The sequence below is a fragment of the Magallana gigas genome, chromosome 3, assembly GCF_963853765.1.
Source record: "Magallana gigas chromosome 3, xbMagGiga1.1, whole genome shotgun sequence".
Taxonomy (NCBI): Eukaryota; Metazoa; Mollusca; class Bivalvia; order Ostreida; family Ostreidae; genus Magallana; species Magallana gigas.
The window spans coordinates 41,318,834-41,335,419 of record NC_088855.1 but is presented as its reverse complement, the minus strand read 5'-3'; the positions used below and the strand labels follow the sequence as shown (position 1 = coordinate 41,335,419).

At 35.2% G+C, this 16,586-nt stretch overlaps 1 protein-coding gene across 1 annotated transcript; it reads right to left on the bottom strand.

Moving 5' to 3' along the window:
* Positions 1-2,763: 2,763 nt before the first annotated feature.
* LOC117691956 (uncharacterized protein K02A2.6) lies at positions 2,764-6,504 on the bottom strand. Its single transcript, XM_034478895.2, has one exon. It carries the CDS (start codon positions 6,502-6,504, stop codon positions 2,764-2,766), a length of 3,741 nt encoding a protein of 1,246 aa, XP_034334786.2.
* Between the last annotated feature and the right edge of the window lie 10,082 nt (positions 6,505-16,586).

Here is a 16,586-nt window from a genome sequence, read left to right as displayed (position 1 = left end):
TAGCAACAAATTAAATTGTTCCGTTGAAACTCACCTTTTTAATACAAGTTTTAGGAACACCATTTTTAAATCGTTAATTCGTTAGAAATAAAATATACCGGACTATAATAACAAAGAATTTAGCTAAAATTATGTGATAGGTGGTCATTTATGCTATGTTTTTATTTTTTACTTTCTATTTTAAAACAGGCCAATTTCAACAATAATTGCTTAATTTTAGAATTTATTTTTTATTTTTCAAAAACGTTTATTTCAGTATAAAATCTTTGTTACTCTCTGGAAAACTGCAAGACCCACCAATGCACCTCCTATGAGTTATCTCTTTCATTCTGTTTTCTTACTCTACTTCCGGGATCTAACAAGGAATTAAGAGATATTTCTTTCAAGATAACTTTTTTGAATATTAACCATCAAGATATGTAAAACTGTTCAGCTTATTTTATTTATTTAGCAGATTCGTCCTGTGAAATATAGTGATATCTAAAAACAGCGATGGCAATTAAGGAGCAATATCACGCGTTATACTGTTATATGAGGTTTATTTATTAAACAGACTTTGTACATCTTATTTCCATAATAATATCTCTAAAATGATCGAAATTAAATTCTGCAATGTATATTATTCATACATGTCTATAATTAATACAACCGTCATTTGGCAACGTACAATTTATATATATATATGATAAGCACTTTTAATATGGCAAGATATTTAATCGTTTTGAAAATACACATGTATTTGATGTAGTGGTAAATAAATCTGAAAAAAATAATAATGTAGAAACTTGTTTTATCAATGAAAGGATTCATATTCTAAAAACATGAAACTCCATGTACAGTACCGATCAGACCCAACCTAACAGAAAGTAAACCCAAACTAAACCCTGGGTTTACTTTCTGGGTTAACTCTGGGTTTACTAGAGTGGACCCAGAGTAAACCCAGAGTGGACACAGAGAGTAAACCCCGATCAGAAGAATACCCTGAAAGCAGACGCTACATGTGTATTCGGAATATACAAGGGGCAGGAATTACAGGCAATAGGATGATAAGATAAAATACAGGTCTGCTTCACACTTGTGTGCGTATAGTTGACTCCAAAAGCAATTCTCGAGTAAACCCAAAAGTAAACCCCGAGTGGACCCAAATTTTCAAAAAGTAAACCCAAAGTAAATCCGGAAAGTAAACCCGGGGTTTAGTTGGGGTTTACTCTGGTGTTAGGTTGGGTCTGATCGGTACTGTAGGCTATTGCGAACTATACTATATCAAAATATCTTTCTGATAAAACAACGTAATTTAGATTTATATAACATGATAGAAAGTGTTAAAATCAGCATTAGATGAAGTCGGGGTAAATTGTTTTAGCAGTAATATTCGGTACATTAAATGGGAGGATAATATTTGCTAATTGTGATATAAGAATAAACAAAGTATCAAAAAAGCAAAACATCACTTCTTCAACCATAAAATTTAATTTAAAGAACGAGATCATTAAGAAAAATAATAACACAATCACTTGTTAATAATGGAATAAAATGAGTGTCAGAGAGCTAAAAGACAAAAAGCGAAACATAGGACACAGTATTCCATTCAGTAACAGAAAAATTACAGAAAGATAACTAAAAGGCGCCTTAACGGTGAAGGTGTGCCATTCAGTCAACATTCTAGAACTTTCAGTTACCTTTTAGTTAACTGAAGTTTAATCCTGACGTGTGTTAAAGATATAATTGAACATGCACCCGATATGCATGTACATGTATTTCATTAGTGCGTTACCATGGTTGTTCGATATGTAATGTGCATTGTATGATACATGTATCTCAAAAGCATTCGACTTTGAAATACTGAAATGAACATCACATTCCTTTAAAGTATTTACCGTGGTTTGAAATACTAATTGGAGGTTTTTATCGATGAGAGTGCAGCGTTATTCTCAATTTATTGCATGTTAATATTTTTTTCTACCTACGCAGTTAACCTAACAATTATAGTTTTTCCCCTTGAATAGCTTCTTTTTAAAATAGCAACTCGTGTATACAGTTGATTGAATTTAGGTGTTTATTTCATGAAATATCATAGTTAAAAATTAACCCATCCAACCCTGCCCTTTAGAATGGAATTTTCGGCTAGTAATTTTTTTCTATTTCAGCTGTTGTTTTGGGTATCAACGTTCTTAGAAAGTATATCTGTGATGCTTTTCATGCTGATGTAGCATACTGACACATGTTGAACTTTCCGAGTTGTCGTGTGCAAATGGTACGGTTGTTATGCTTTTACATGGAATAGGGACAACTCGTCCCCAAGACATGTCGCCCCCAGTACAACCGAAGACACCTCACCCCAAATGTTCGCATGCGACGCACTAAAGAGGACGATCACCAGCTACAGAGTACGAGAGCTCACCAACATATCATTAAGTCCTTCATTACAATTTCTCATAGCATAGCATACAAATATCATAGCATTGCATTGCAATCTCATAGCATATTGTAATATCTTGGTAATTACAGGAATAAATCACCAGAACACGTGGGAATTCAAATACACATGTTTATCTAGAAAGTTCAACAACCCAATTATGGCAATCTCGATCCCGAGGTAAATTCGCAAACACTACACTCCTCCCTTTTAAAATCTTAAATTCTTTCTTGAATTTAAACAAATGATCCAAGTACACCAAAATAACAGATTTGATTTAACCTTTAACACGAAGATTAACAAACAAAACTTTCAACATAAGAAACGTCCAAATGTCACAAAGTAAGTCAGATTTCCTCAATGAGCCTACGGACGGGTTTGCGTTCACGCACGGGCCGTGGTGAGGGTATGCTCATTGACTGGTTCGCCGCCCTGAATGACATCACTCGACTGGTGGTAGACGGTGTCTTCGACGTTTGACTAGATGGTGGGGAACTTCCTGCTTCCTTGGAAGGTTCTGCATTCGGGAGATCCACTTCCTCTGGTAGATCCACTGTAGGTCTTGTCAGCTCCTTCAAGGAAAAGTCGCTCAGGGGCGGCAACGCTTGTGGATGTTTAGCATTGCACGCTAGCAAGTGGTCAAGGTGACAAAATCTTTTGCGATTTCCGACTTGGACTAGGTAAGTAAGTGGACCACAAACTTTGTTTACTGTTCCAGGTAGCCACTTCCATTTCCCAGGCTGAATTGTAGTCTTCACTTGCACTTGGTCTCCTTCTTCAAACTGTCTGACCTTCACCTTGCCTCGATCATGAAAGTCTTTCATCCGCTGCTGACTTTTCTCAACACTCTTCCCGATGTCAGGCTTCACCAGTGTGAGACGCGTTCTAAGTTGCCTCTTCAGAAATAGCTCAGAGGGTGACACACCAGTAGTTGTGTGGGGAGTAACTCTATACTTTAATAGGAAGTTCGCTAATCGATGCTCTAGCGATTGTTGTCGTCCCTCAACATCTTTGCTTTTCAGGGCCTTCTTCACTATCTGTACTCCTCGCTCAGCAAATCCATTGGACTGCGGGTGGTACGGTGGAACGAGGGTATGTTTTATACCATTTTGACGTGTAAAGTCACGAAATTCATGGGACGTGAACTGTGGTCCATTGTCACTCACTATCTCCTCTGGTAATCCGGTTGACGCAAACAGCATCCGAAGTTTGTCAATCGTGTTAGCACTGGTGGTTGATCTCACTGGAATGACTTCCAACCACTTTGAATAACTGTCATTGACAATAAGTAGAGATTGTCCCTTATACTCTGCATAATCAATATGGATGCGTTGAAATGGTCTGGTTGCCCAAATCCATGGGTGTAATGAGGCAGACTGGGGACTGTTCCTGACGGACATACATGACGGACATGCCTGCACTGTCTCCTCAATGTTTCTGTCCAAGTTTGGCCACCATACATATCCTCGTGCAAGAGCCTTCATCCTGCACATACCAAGGTGCTCTTCATGAAGCTCCTCCATGATTCGTTTACGCAGTGCCATAGGAATTACCACTCGGATTCCCCAAAGGATAATCCCTTGTTCTATACTCAAACTGCTCCTGCGCTCAAAGAAAGGTTGAAGTTCTGGATCGTTAACCTGACTTGGCCAGCCGTTCAAGGTAAGTTCAAATACCCGGGCTAAAAGAGGATCCACCTTTGTTGCACGAGCAATGTCTGTGTTACATATGGGTAGCTCTGTGTTGTCCAGCCCTGTGCAGTAGACATCCTCATATTCTTCTGTACCGAGATTCCCCTCTACTGGCAATCTGGATAGTGAATCACAATTTCCATGTTCCTGAGATGGACGATATACAATCTGATATTGATATCCTGAGAGAATTAGTGCCCATCTCTGCATCCTGGCTGCGGCTAAGGTAGGTATACCATTTTTGGGTCCAAAGATAGTTACCAATGGTTTGTGGTCTGTGACGAGGGTAAAAGTTCTGCCGTACAGATACTTGTGGAATTTCTTCACACCAAAGATCAATGACAATGCTTCTTTCTCCACTTGAGCATAGTTACTCTCGCTGGAACTTAAAGTACGAGAAGCAAAGGCGATCGGCCTCTCTGAGCCATCCTCCATCAAATGCGAGACTACAGCTCCCACTCCATATGCTGATGAGTCGCAAGCTAACCGCAGGGGTTTTTTCATGTCGTAGAATACCAGTAACTTGCCCTTTGTAATCATCTGCTTGCTTGCTTCAAAGCTGCTTTCACATTCATCTGTCCACCTCCACTGCTCTCCCTTTTTCAACAGGTGATGTAACGGATGCAATGCAGTACTCAGATTCTGCAGAAATGAACCATAGTAATTCAGCAAACCCAGGTAAGCCTTTAGTTCTTTCACATTTGTTGGTCTAGGAGCATCACGAATTGCAGCAATCTTCTCATCTGTGGGATGTATCCCGTGTTTGTCCACCATGAATCCCATGTACACGACCTGATCCGCCATGAAGATGCACTTGTCCTGCCGCAGTGTCATGTTGTACTGGCGCAAGCGATGAAATACCTCCTTAACAGTCTTAAAATGGGTTTCATCATCAGGGGCTGTGATCAAAATGTCATCAATTCGACACACTACTTGTGGTAGTCCTGACAGGATCTTGTCCATGATTGCCTGAAATATGGCGCTAGCGGAGCTTACTCCATACGCAAGTCTTCGGTAGCGAAATAGTCCATGATGCGTGTTTATTGTAAGGTACTCCTCTGAGTCACTCTCCAGCTCCACCTGTGAGTATGCCTGTCTTAAGTCCAGTTTTGTGAACTTCTGACCTCCTGCAAGGGACGCAAACATGTCATCAGTGTTTGGTAGAGGGTACTGCTCTTCACTGATCACTCGGTTGACAGTCACTTTGTAATCTCCACATAAACGCACGGACTTGTCCGCCTTTGGCACAACGACAATGGGGGCAGCCCATTCACTGTGTTTGACTGGATAGATAACTCCTTTCTCCTGTAGTTTCTTGAGCTCTCCTTCAACTTTGTCTATTAAAGCATAAGGCACAGGTCTTGCCTTGCAAAATATTGGTGAACATTCCTCCTTCAGTTTTATGCTTGCTTTGAAATGCTTGATTGGATTTTGGTTCTCCTCAAACAGATCAGCATACTCCTTTGTCAAGTGTTCAATTCTGTCCTTCGTCACCATGAAAATTTCCTTCCAGTCAATCTGAATTTTTGATAACCAGTCTCTTCCCAGCAAGCACGGCTGACTCCCTTTTATGACTAGCACAGACATATTGGTCAGATGCTGCTCTCCATATACAACAGTCACACTACATTCACCAAGAATGGGAATGATCTCCTTCGTGTACGATCTTAGCACGATTGTCGATTTCTTTAGCTTACAGCCGGTAAGCATTTTCTGATAAGTGTGTTCATTCATGATTGTACGAGCACTTCCTGTATCTAACTGAAATTGCACTATTGACCCATTGATACTTAGTCCAATTGAGTAGCTCTTGTCTTTGTCGACCTCGCTTGTGCTGTGTACGGAATAAATTGACAGATCCTCCTCCTCATCACTGTCCTGTACATAATGGGTAGTCTTATCTTGTTTCAAATAAACTTTTCCCTGGACTTTACAATGTTTAGCTATGTGTCCAGGTTTCCCACATTTGTAGCATTTAATAGAGTTTCTGTGTTTACCAGCATCCAAATAGTGCTTCTCTCCACCGCGATATCCTGGCTTCTTAGGTCCTGCTGATGTCGGTTTTCCTCTCTGTCCAGGTTTCGAATTCATGAAGTGAACCGACTCTGTATTTCCTGCGAATGATTGAGTATCCTTATCGGCAATTTCCATTGCTGTGGCTATTCTGACTGCTCCATCGAAATCTAACTTCGCTTCGGACAACAACTTCTTCTGTATGGCCTCTGATTTGAGTCCGCAAACCAACCGATCCCTCAGAGCCTCCTTAAGAAAGTCACCAAATTCACAGTCTGCCGAAAGTTTATTCAGTTCACATACGTACTCATTCACCGTTTCCCCTTCCTTCTGGTTTCTTTTATTAAATTTAAATCTTTCAGAGATGACTAACGGTTTAGGCATATAGTAGTTTTTCAAAGCACCAACAATGTTCTCAAACGAAGTGTTTTTCGGCAGTTGTGGCTGTAACAAGTTCTAAAGAATTCCATAGGTTGCGGGTCCAATCACTGATAAAAGCACCGCCACTTTTTTTTCATCTTTTACCTCGTTCGCGACGAAAAACTGTTCCATCCTCTCCGCATAATTTACGAAAGATTCCTTTCCCTCCTGAAAATCACCAAGCTTTCCGATATTCGTCATTTCGCTTATGATTCAAGTGTCCTCTTGATCCGAAATAAGTCGAAAATGCTCCACCTCGTCGCCACTGTAATATCTTGGTAATTACAGGAATAAATCACCAGAACACGTGGGAATTCAAATACACATGTTTATCTAGAAAGTTCAACAACCCAATTATGGCAATCTCGATCCCGAGGTAAATTCGCAAACACTACACATATCATTGAAATTGCATATCATAGCATAGCAAAGAATTGTTAAAGATATGCATGAAATGACTGTACCAACGAAAGACTACAGGACTACTTCAGTGCCGCATCAACCAACTCAGCTAGAGCGATGGAACTTCCAGCGTGGACAAACTTCTAAAGGAATGTGGGCAGATTTACAACAGACAGTGAGAAAAAGAACTTGCCGAAAAAGATCGAAGACCATGTGTGAATGTGATATATTTCAGTAGTGATAGTGCTTCAGAGAACTTTTATTGGCAATAGTTTCGTTAGTGTATATATCAATAATGTTTATTTTAAAACATGTTTTGTTTACGATGTATTTAATAATAAAATTTAGAAATTGAATACTTGACTTCTGATTTTCAAAGATCAGCGAATAGTAACAATATTTGTATATTAAATACGTATAAAAAAAAATTTTTATTTGGGAGAGTTGTTTTGACTAAGGGCGAGTTGTCTTAATTTGAGGATGAATTTTCTTGAACTGGTGGCGAGTTGTCTTGGTGCGAGCTGTCTTTGGAGCGAGTTGTCCAGCAATCTTTTACACCGATGAAGCAAACTGGCATAAAAGCAGCATTTTTTTTGTATACATTTCCATACTTTGACCTTTGCACTTCCCAGGGTCTATCCTTTCTACATGTTGAACTGTTGTGGATTAAACCCTAACTTTGAACGTGTATGTTGTTTGAACTATGACCTTTGAATTTGAGCTATATACCACTATGTCCCAAGTACATGTATAATATGTTACAGCTAAAATGATGACGTCAACTTTCTCAAAGCTGTACAAAAAAGGAAGACGTACTGAGAAGCGGCAAGGCTATATTTTCTTATTTTAGACAGTAGAGCTGTCTGTTGCCAATGAGAGCATAGTCGATAAGGGTGAATATATGGCAAGTGGGTCTGGCAGTGAATTATTAATACTTGAGGGTTGATTTTAGAGTGATTTTAAAACTGATGCCTCGTCGATGAGGACGGCCATATGTCATGGCTGGTACCGCAGGTACTATGAACAATCAAAAGTTTAAGATTAGAGAGTTAAGAGAGTAACTTATGGCAGAAAAGCAGGTTTTTATTCGAACTTTGCAGGCAAGTGTATTTCGATGGGTCTTGCAATACCAGGAGCCAAGTTGTACTGCAGGGAAGGTCATAATGCAATTGATCATGTTGAGTTAAAAATTCAAAAAGTACTGCCACAGGTGTAAATTGCGGGGAGAGTTGGGGTATTGGCGTTTCTTAGACTCCTAGAAGGGTTACACAAAATGGAGGTCAGAAAGTAACAAGCAAGTAAATATTTCAACAGATGCTTTTGGCTACAAGTATGGGACAGTAGTATGTTTTCAGGTGAAAAATTTTTTAAATTGGAGATTTTTGGAATACAATCGACAGTAAACCTATTTATCTGAAGGAAGCTGAGGTAGTCCTTCATGTTTCTAAATCAATAGAAGAAGTACTTTGAAATTCAAAGGTTGACTTGACTGTAGATAATACATGTATATCTGTTCTGAGCGTTTGGAACAACCAAGAAGGGCTGGATGGATCTTTAAATAACATAACAAAACAGATATTTCAGTTGGCGACCTCTTGTAATTGTGATTTGCAATTGCAATATATACCGTTAGATTTGAATGAGGCACATTTACCCTAACTTAGTCTATATTATTATTATTATAAAATAGATTATAAAAAAGAGTAATTTTATACAATTGGGTTAATGATATTAATTGTGATGTCGTATTTTTACAAGAGACACATTTTATATCTGAAAAAGAATATATTTTTAATTCAGGCTGGAAAGGTACATCTTTTCATAGTTTTTCTACTTCTTCACACAGTAAAGGTGTCTCAATTCTGATAAGTAGCAAATTTCACTTTACATTACTAAACCAGCATAAATCTGCAGATGGCAGAATTATACTATTGAATATAGAACATGATAGTAAAATTATTACACTTGTCAATATTTATGCACCTAATTCTGAGAACGATCGGGTTGATTTTTGTTTAAAAGGTTTCAAAATGGATTTCAAAGTATTCTATTAATAATGAAAATGTAATTCTTGTAGGAGATTTCAACTGTTCTCTGTTAAAAGATAAAGATAAGAGTTTAAATAGTTTTAAAAATTTACAAAAACATTTCGATTTTGTCGATCTTTGGGCAAAAATTAAACCAGAAAAAAATGGTTTCACTTGGTGTGATGGTAGCGACACCGCAAAAAACAGAATAGACTATGTTTTTTAACGCACCTTTTTTGCTATAAACCGGAAAATATATACTTACGTAGGCCGCCGTCCGTCTTAAATGTAAGAATGAGCGACCACATTGCTTTAATTTTTAAATGCGAAATTTCCTCCAATAGCAGGGTGAAGGGATATTGGAAGCTAAATACGTCTGTCCTTTTTGATATACAGTATTGTAAAATTATCAACGATTTTTTATTGAATTTACCAGATGATATTAAGCTAGAGATGAATCCAAAAACTAAATGGGAATTGATCAAACTTAAAGTTAAAAATTTAAGTATTAGTTATTGTAAAGAAAAAAGCAAAAATATGAAACGGAAAATACAATTTATCGAGAGTGAATCAGAGCAAATAGAACATCAACATCATTTAAATATTAATATGATACGGAAAAAAGAATTAGAAAATGAATTAGACGCATTATATGAAATTAAATCAAAAGGAGCACAAATAAGGTCAAGGGCCAAATGGATTGACGAGGGAGAAAAAAATTCATCCTACTTCTTAAGACTTGAAAATAAGCATCAATCAAAAAATGTTATAAATAAAGTTAGCAATGCAGGATCGACCTTTGTAAAGACTAACGATATTTTAAATGAACTATGTAAGTTCTATGAAAATCTTTATTCCTCAAAAGATATACCGCTAAATGAAATTGAATCATATCTTGCCCAAATTAGTACATCCGCTGTGTTGTCAGAAAATGATAAAAAATACTGTGAAAATTTCCCAACATTACAAGAATGCGCAGAAGCTGTAAATGGAATGAAAAACAATAAGTCACCTGGAATAGACGGTTTGCCTGTTGAATTTTATAAGATGTTTTGGAAAAATATCCGGAATTTTCTATATGAAGCTATATCCCAAATTTATATCGAAGAAGAATTAACTTCTACACAAAAATGTTCAGTTCTTTCACTTATACATAAAAAAGGGGAATTAGATAAGTTAGAAAATTACAGACCAATAAGTCTCACTTATTGTGACTATAAAATAATTGCTTTTATATTTGCCAGAAGATTACAAAAATTAATCGATAGGTTAATAAGTAAAAATCAATCGGGTTATATAAAAGGAAGATATATTGGCAATAATGCTAGGCTTATTCTGGATATTTTCGAGTATTGCGAAAATACAAATAAAGAAGGAATTTTCTTATTTGCTGACTTCCAAAAAGCGTTCGATTCAGTTGAATGGAACTTTTTAATAAAATCACTAGAAAAATTCAATTTTGGGAATAACTTTATTAAATGGATAAAAATTTTGTATACCAATCCAAATTTCTATATCAAAAATAATGGTTGGATTTCTAAAAAATGTAAAATGCACAGAGGAATACGACAAGGATGTCCCGTATCAGCAATACTATTTTTATTTGTAATGGAAATTCTAAATGAAAAAATTAATAGCTCAAATTCAATTCGAGGCTTTAGGTTAGAAAATATGGAAAAAGAAATAAAATGTATTCAACATGCCGATGATAGCACCTTTCCTTTAAGAGACATAACCTCTCTAGAAAAAGCAATCCAAATCATAGAAAATTTTGGAAATGTTTCAGGAACAAAATTAAATCTATCAAAAACTGAATGTATAGTATTGGGAGAACTTAGAAACATTCTTAAGGAGGATACAACCATAAAAAATATCAAAATAAACATAAATACAGTAAAATGTCTAGGTATTTACATAGGACATAATAAAATAGAGTGTAATGAAAAAAACTGGCTATGTAAGCTGAGAGAGTTCGAAAAAATATTGGACTCATGGCGAACAAGAAAGCTAACTCTCTTCGGAAAATGTCAGATAATTAATTCTTTAATAATTCTAAGCTTCTTTATGTCGCAACAATACTTGAAAACCCTGATCAAACTATATTTAAACAAGTAAACAAAATTATTTTCTCGTTTCTATGGGGGAAAAGAGAAAGAATAAAGCGTAAAACTCTAATAAGACATATATCAGATGGAGGGATTGGTATCACCGATTTTGAAACTAAGGTCAAAGCTTTAAAAGCATCATGGGTTTCAAAACTTATTCATTCTAACAATGATCTAAATCAACTCTTGAACGCTTGTATAGAAAGATATAATTTAGATATTTATTATCTATTAAACACTAATATTACAAACGCACAAGACCTAAATATCAAATACCTCCCACATTTTTATAAGGAAGTAATATGCGCTTTTAATGAATGTAAAAACACTGATCGAGAGAATATCCAGTTTCAGAATATATGGTTCAATAGAAATATAACGTATAAAGGAAAAACAGTCTTTTTTCCAAATTGGATTAAAAGCGGTTTTAAGTACGTGAATGATTTATTCAATTCAAATGGATTCAAACCAATAAACGAAATCAAAGAGAGTCTGATATCTACAAACAATTACCTATGTGAATATATAACTCTAAAAAGTGCCCTTAAGAAATATGCCGCTAAAATTAACTTACAGAATATAACACATAATAGAAGTACAAAGTTGTTTTTCAATTTTCATGGATATTTCGAACATGTCGAAGGAAAAAAATCTAATTTGTTTTACCACATCTTATTACAAAAAAACTCAAAAGAGCCTAGAATGGAAAATTTTTGGTCCAAACTTTTTTGTATTGATGACCGTCAAATGTGGGGTAATATCTACCAAGAAAAAGTGAAAAAGATTTTTGATAAAAATGTATCAGAATTTAATTACAAATTAATACACAATATTTTATCTTGTAATAAATGTGTAAGTAAATGGAAAGAAAATTTTGACAAAAACTGTCTGAACTGTAATGTAGAAGAAGACATTAAACATCTAATTTTTGATTGTTGTATATCTAACCCCATTTGGAAGAAAGTATCTGATATCTTAAATATAAATGTTACATGGAAAGTTATTGTTATTGGTTTTCCAGCATATTGCAACAAAAACGCGTTTATCTTTAATAATGTTGTATCTTTTGTAGCTTATAAAATGTACAAATATAAAATGAAATGTAGAGTTTTGAACGACATTGTAACATATAATGGTTTATTATGTTTTTTGAAAAGTGCACTGACACAGTTTTATATGACAGTGAAATCAGCAAAAAGCATTATGTTTAATTTTGATATTCTTAATAGATTGAATGAAAAATTGTAATTATATTTCAAATTATGTTTGTCTAAAGGTGACCTGGCCTTTAGATTATTAAACTGGTAGGGGGAGTCTCTGGACACTTATACTGATTTCCCCTACACATATCTACCAGAAAAATACTTTGCTGTTACATGTATTAGCTATATCTATGTACAAATCGAAATATTATGCTTATAGTTGAAAATTTACTTGTAAATGAATGCCATTGTGAAAAATATAACTCTAAAGGTGACCAGACCTTTAGATTATAAAACTGGTAGGGGGATTTTCTGGACACTAATACTGTTATCCCCCCTACGCATCTAACAGAGAAATATACTGTTACATAAACCTGCTAATTACTTATGTACAAATCTAAATATATGTTTGATATCTATATATTTTTCATGTAACAACCTGGTTATTTTTTTTCCTTCTATCTTTGCTGTATTAATGACATACTTAGCATGAAACATTTCATGTGCGGAAATTTACTTGTAAATGAATATTTTCCTCCTTTTTTTCGTGCAAAATTGTAATACAAAAAAATTTCAAAATGTATGTTGTACTAAGCCTCTGCGCAGGCCCACTACCTTCTGTTTTGTTACATATATATGATTGAATAAATGTGTGAAAAAAAAAAAAACAAACAAACAAAAAAACAAAAAAAAAACTTAGTCTTAGTTACAATGATGCAGGTTTGAATATTGGTTCATTGCAGTATGTTAAAAAGATAATTTGGACCTTATACAGTGGACCTCATGGCTATTGATTCTAATGTGATGAAATCTTCAGGAGGTACAGCACTATCACATTTTACCCCATATCCTACCTCATATTCATCTGTTGTAGTTTTATTTTCTCAGGATTTGTCAGTGGTGGTTAATGCATATGTTTATGCCCCTGTGCTCCCATACATCCTGTACTCTTTTTTTAAGGAACAAAGAGTTAGTCTATGCACCTGTGTCTTACCATTGATCAACCTGTTAGGTGGCCTCTTGTTCAAAAGTATGTAGTCAAGAGTTTAGAGCTGGATTCCAGATGAGATAAGGCAGTAATATAAGTTCTTTCTAAAAATATTTTTATTACCGATAATTAAATTTTGAGATGGCCACTAGTTGCTTTCCAAGTTATTGTTTATCTAAGCTTTTTGTTTCTCATTTTGTAGAGAGAAAGCTTGGATCTGGTTAAGATTGACACGAGGATTAAGGAATTGAACGACAAATCTTCTTCATCATCATCATCTTTGTCTAAGAGAAAAGATACTTTGAAAAACTCTTTGAATTTATTTCTTCCACTACTGAGAAAAGATCGCACAATATCAAATTGTACCTCTAAAGGTGATCTAAATAATTTTTTTTGCATGGAAGTATGATTCTAGTAGATCACTAGTTAATAATTTGCACATTTTGGGTACTAAGAATAAAAAGCTGTGAATGTCCAAGACATGTTAACTTTAAATAATAGAATTTGAATTATTAAATTCGTCCCAATTTTCAATGAACTTGATCTTTGGTCTTTAAGTTCAGGAGTACGTTAGAAAACCAGTTTGTAATTACACGGCAAATTTTGTTTATATCAAATTTTTTAATGATGAGTATTGAGAGAAGTAAAGGCATTTTAAGCTATAATAGTGATCCATGATTTTTACCCACCAACCCCCACCCTCATATATGCTCTTGTTCTCAGTTTTTGATAATGACTCCATTTCCCCATACTTGAGAAGCGTATACACTAGAGATAGGGGAATATTTTTGTATGAGTAGCTGTAATATTGTGTCAGCAAATATGTTTTTGGGTATGCTCATTATATGGCCCATTTTGAGATGTAATTTGACTTGATATTTGATTTGTACTTAATAATTACAGCTGTACCCACAATATCGCCACTTTATCTTAATAAGATATTATATCAAACCTTCAGTTGGTGTTTGTTTTAATTTTCTGAGATAAATAATTTCAATCTCTGAATCCATTTCTGAAAAGTGTCATGGTATAGATCTGGAGAGTGTAGTGAGACGGTAACCTTCTTCGACTTCAAAAACTGCTTCACAAGCTCAAATGGAGGCACATAGCATCGATTTTGAAAGTGGGGGGGGGGGGTGCACACTCTTCCAAAACATCTTGACAAGCAAATAAAAAAAGGGGGAGGGGGGATTTTGATTTTTTCAAAATCTTCAAAATCCTAATCCGTGGGGGGGAGGGGGGGGGGGAGTATATCTATAACTTCAATTTCACTCCTTATTTCCTGATTTAATACAAATTTTTTAAATACTCCCCAAAAAAGTGGGGGGCCAACTCCTTGATAATTCAATTTTTTATATGTAAATTAAAAAAAATTAGTTGCTGCGAGAAAAAGTGAGGGGGGGGGGGGGGGGTGCCTGAATTGTATGTTATGGAGCATCATCATAAAGTAGATAAAGTAAAGCCTAATTTCTGACACAGGCCGTCGTTTATGCTGATAATTTTTAATTTTATATTTATTGTATACCATATCCGTTATATTAATCTTTTACAGTTTTGCCTTTCGTCACCGGAATTTGCAAGGCTAAGAACATTTTTGTGCTTATTTGGTTCTTTTTGGCAATTACAAGCCTTCTACCGTGTTTAGTAAGCCATGCGTGTATTTCCTTACTAGATCAAAATAGTGAACCCTATTTCGCATTTATATTTGCAAATTGTCCTTAATTCAATTTTGGAAATACTATAGCAATTGCTGAGCGGTTTGTACGCGTACCCATTTTTTGTTATCTGTCAATATATGCGGTATCTATATGGCAAAAATGGTTCGTACTAAAAATAGCATTTAAAAGAAAATGCACTCGCGAATCGCTATGTCAACAGTTTTTGCAGTATCACGAATCTTGTATCTGCCATCACTTTTTCCTTGACTTTTGAGATATTTGCCTTGCCTAGTCGCAGATCGGCCAAATTTCCCCAATCTTTGGCGGAATTTGTGCCAGAGAGAATTTTTCCTACATAGGAACTGTTTCATAAGATACCTTACAAGACCCATAAACGTCCCCAATTCAGTAAAAACTTGCATTACCAAATGATCCTCCAATTTCTTTATTCCTCTCAAGTGGTCAATCTATTGAAACGACTATATGTTTAATACTATGTTGGGCTGAAGGCACGTGTTTCTATCGTTTGAAAGGTATTGAATAGAGCTGCCATAATCCAAGAAATCCATATACTATGGACGAAAGCAAGAATATCCATATTGAATTTAAAATAAACTGTTTTTGCTTTAACAATTGTCCAAATGACATGACAATATGATGTTGTAGTCCTTTACTTATTCATGCAGTATTCACATTAATACAAATACTTTGAATGATAGTAATTATGATATTGCACTCTAGCATAGTGACTGCATACCAATATTGAAATCAGTGTATTCGAACGCTTTACATGCTTGCGTTTTCTTGATTGTAGCATACAATTTCAATAATATTCCATGATACAACTTGTTTGGGGACAACACGTTAAGGTACATCACTCACCTAGACTTATACATTTCAAGACACTATGTTGCAACATGGCGATATAAATTATTATATAAACCCGATTGGTTGTGTAGTGGTTTAAGTATTTGGCTTGTGAACTCCATATAATGAGTTCGAATCTGCTTGGAATTTTTGTTATTGTCTACGGAATCAATTTTTCGAAAATAAATTTGCTTATCCAAATTGCACATTATTTAACCTATTTTGCTTATATACTTCTTCCATCATAATATCTATAATAATCATGTTAATTTTGCTTATCTTAGAAAATATTTTAAGGTGTAGTTAGCCACCTAAAGCGAAGAATCAATCTTTATTCCAGATTATGGGTGCACTAACCATTGCTAGCTCCAATCCTACCATAGATGCATTTACACGTCAGGGTTTATGCATATATACAATCGACCCTTATCTTAAACATGTGTTTTATACAATACAAAGGGTGTTTATGCCTTAAGTTTGAGCTTGAATAGACTGAATAACAATTGGTATGAGATTGGGCCAACTTGTACAAATTACCCAATCATTTACATTCAATAGTCATCCAGCTGACTTGCTATACATTGTCTTCTTAATAACGCATCCATTTAACCTCTATGGCTTCATGGATATAAAAGTTTGACAACTTTTTAAATTATCTATTATTCAATTTTTAAACATATTTAGGTAACAATGAGTTAATATCTCAACAAATAAATTCTGTTTTCCACATTCAATGCACGTCGATCTAACGTTTATTGTTTTTCTGATTATATAAACCTATATCTAGGCAATGCTCC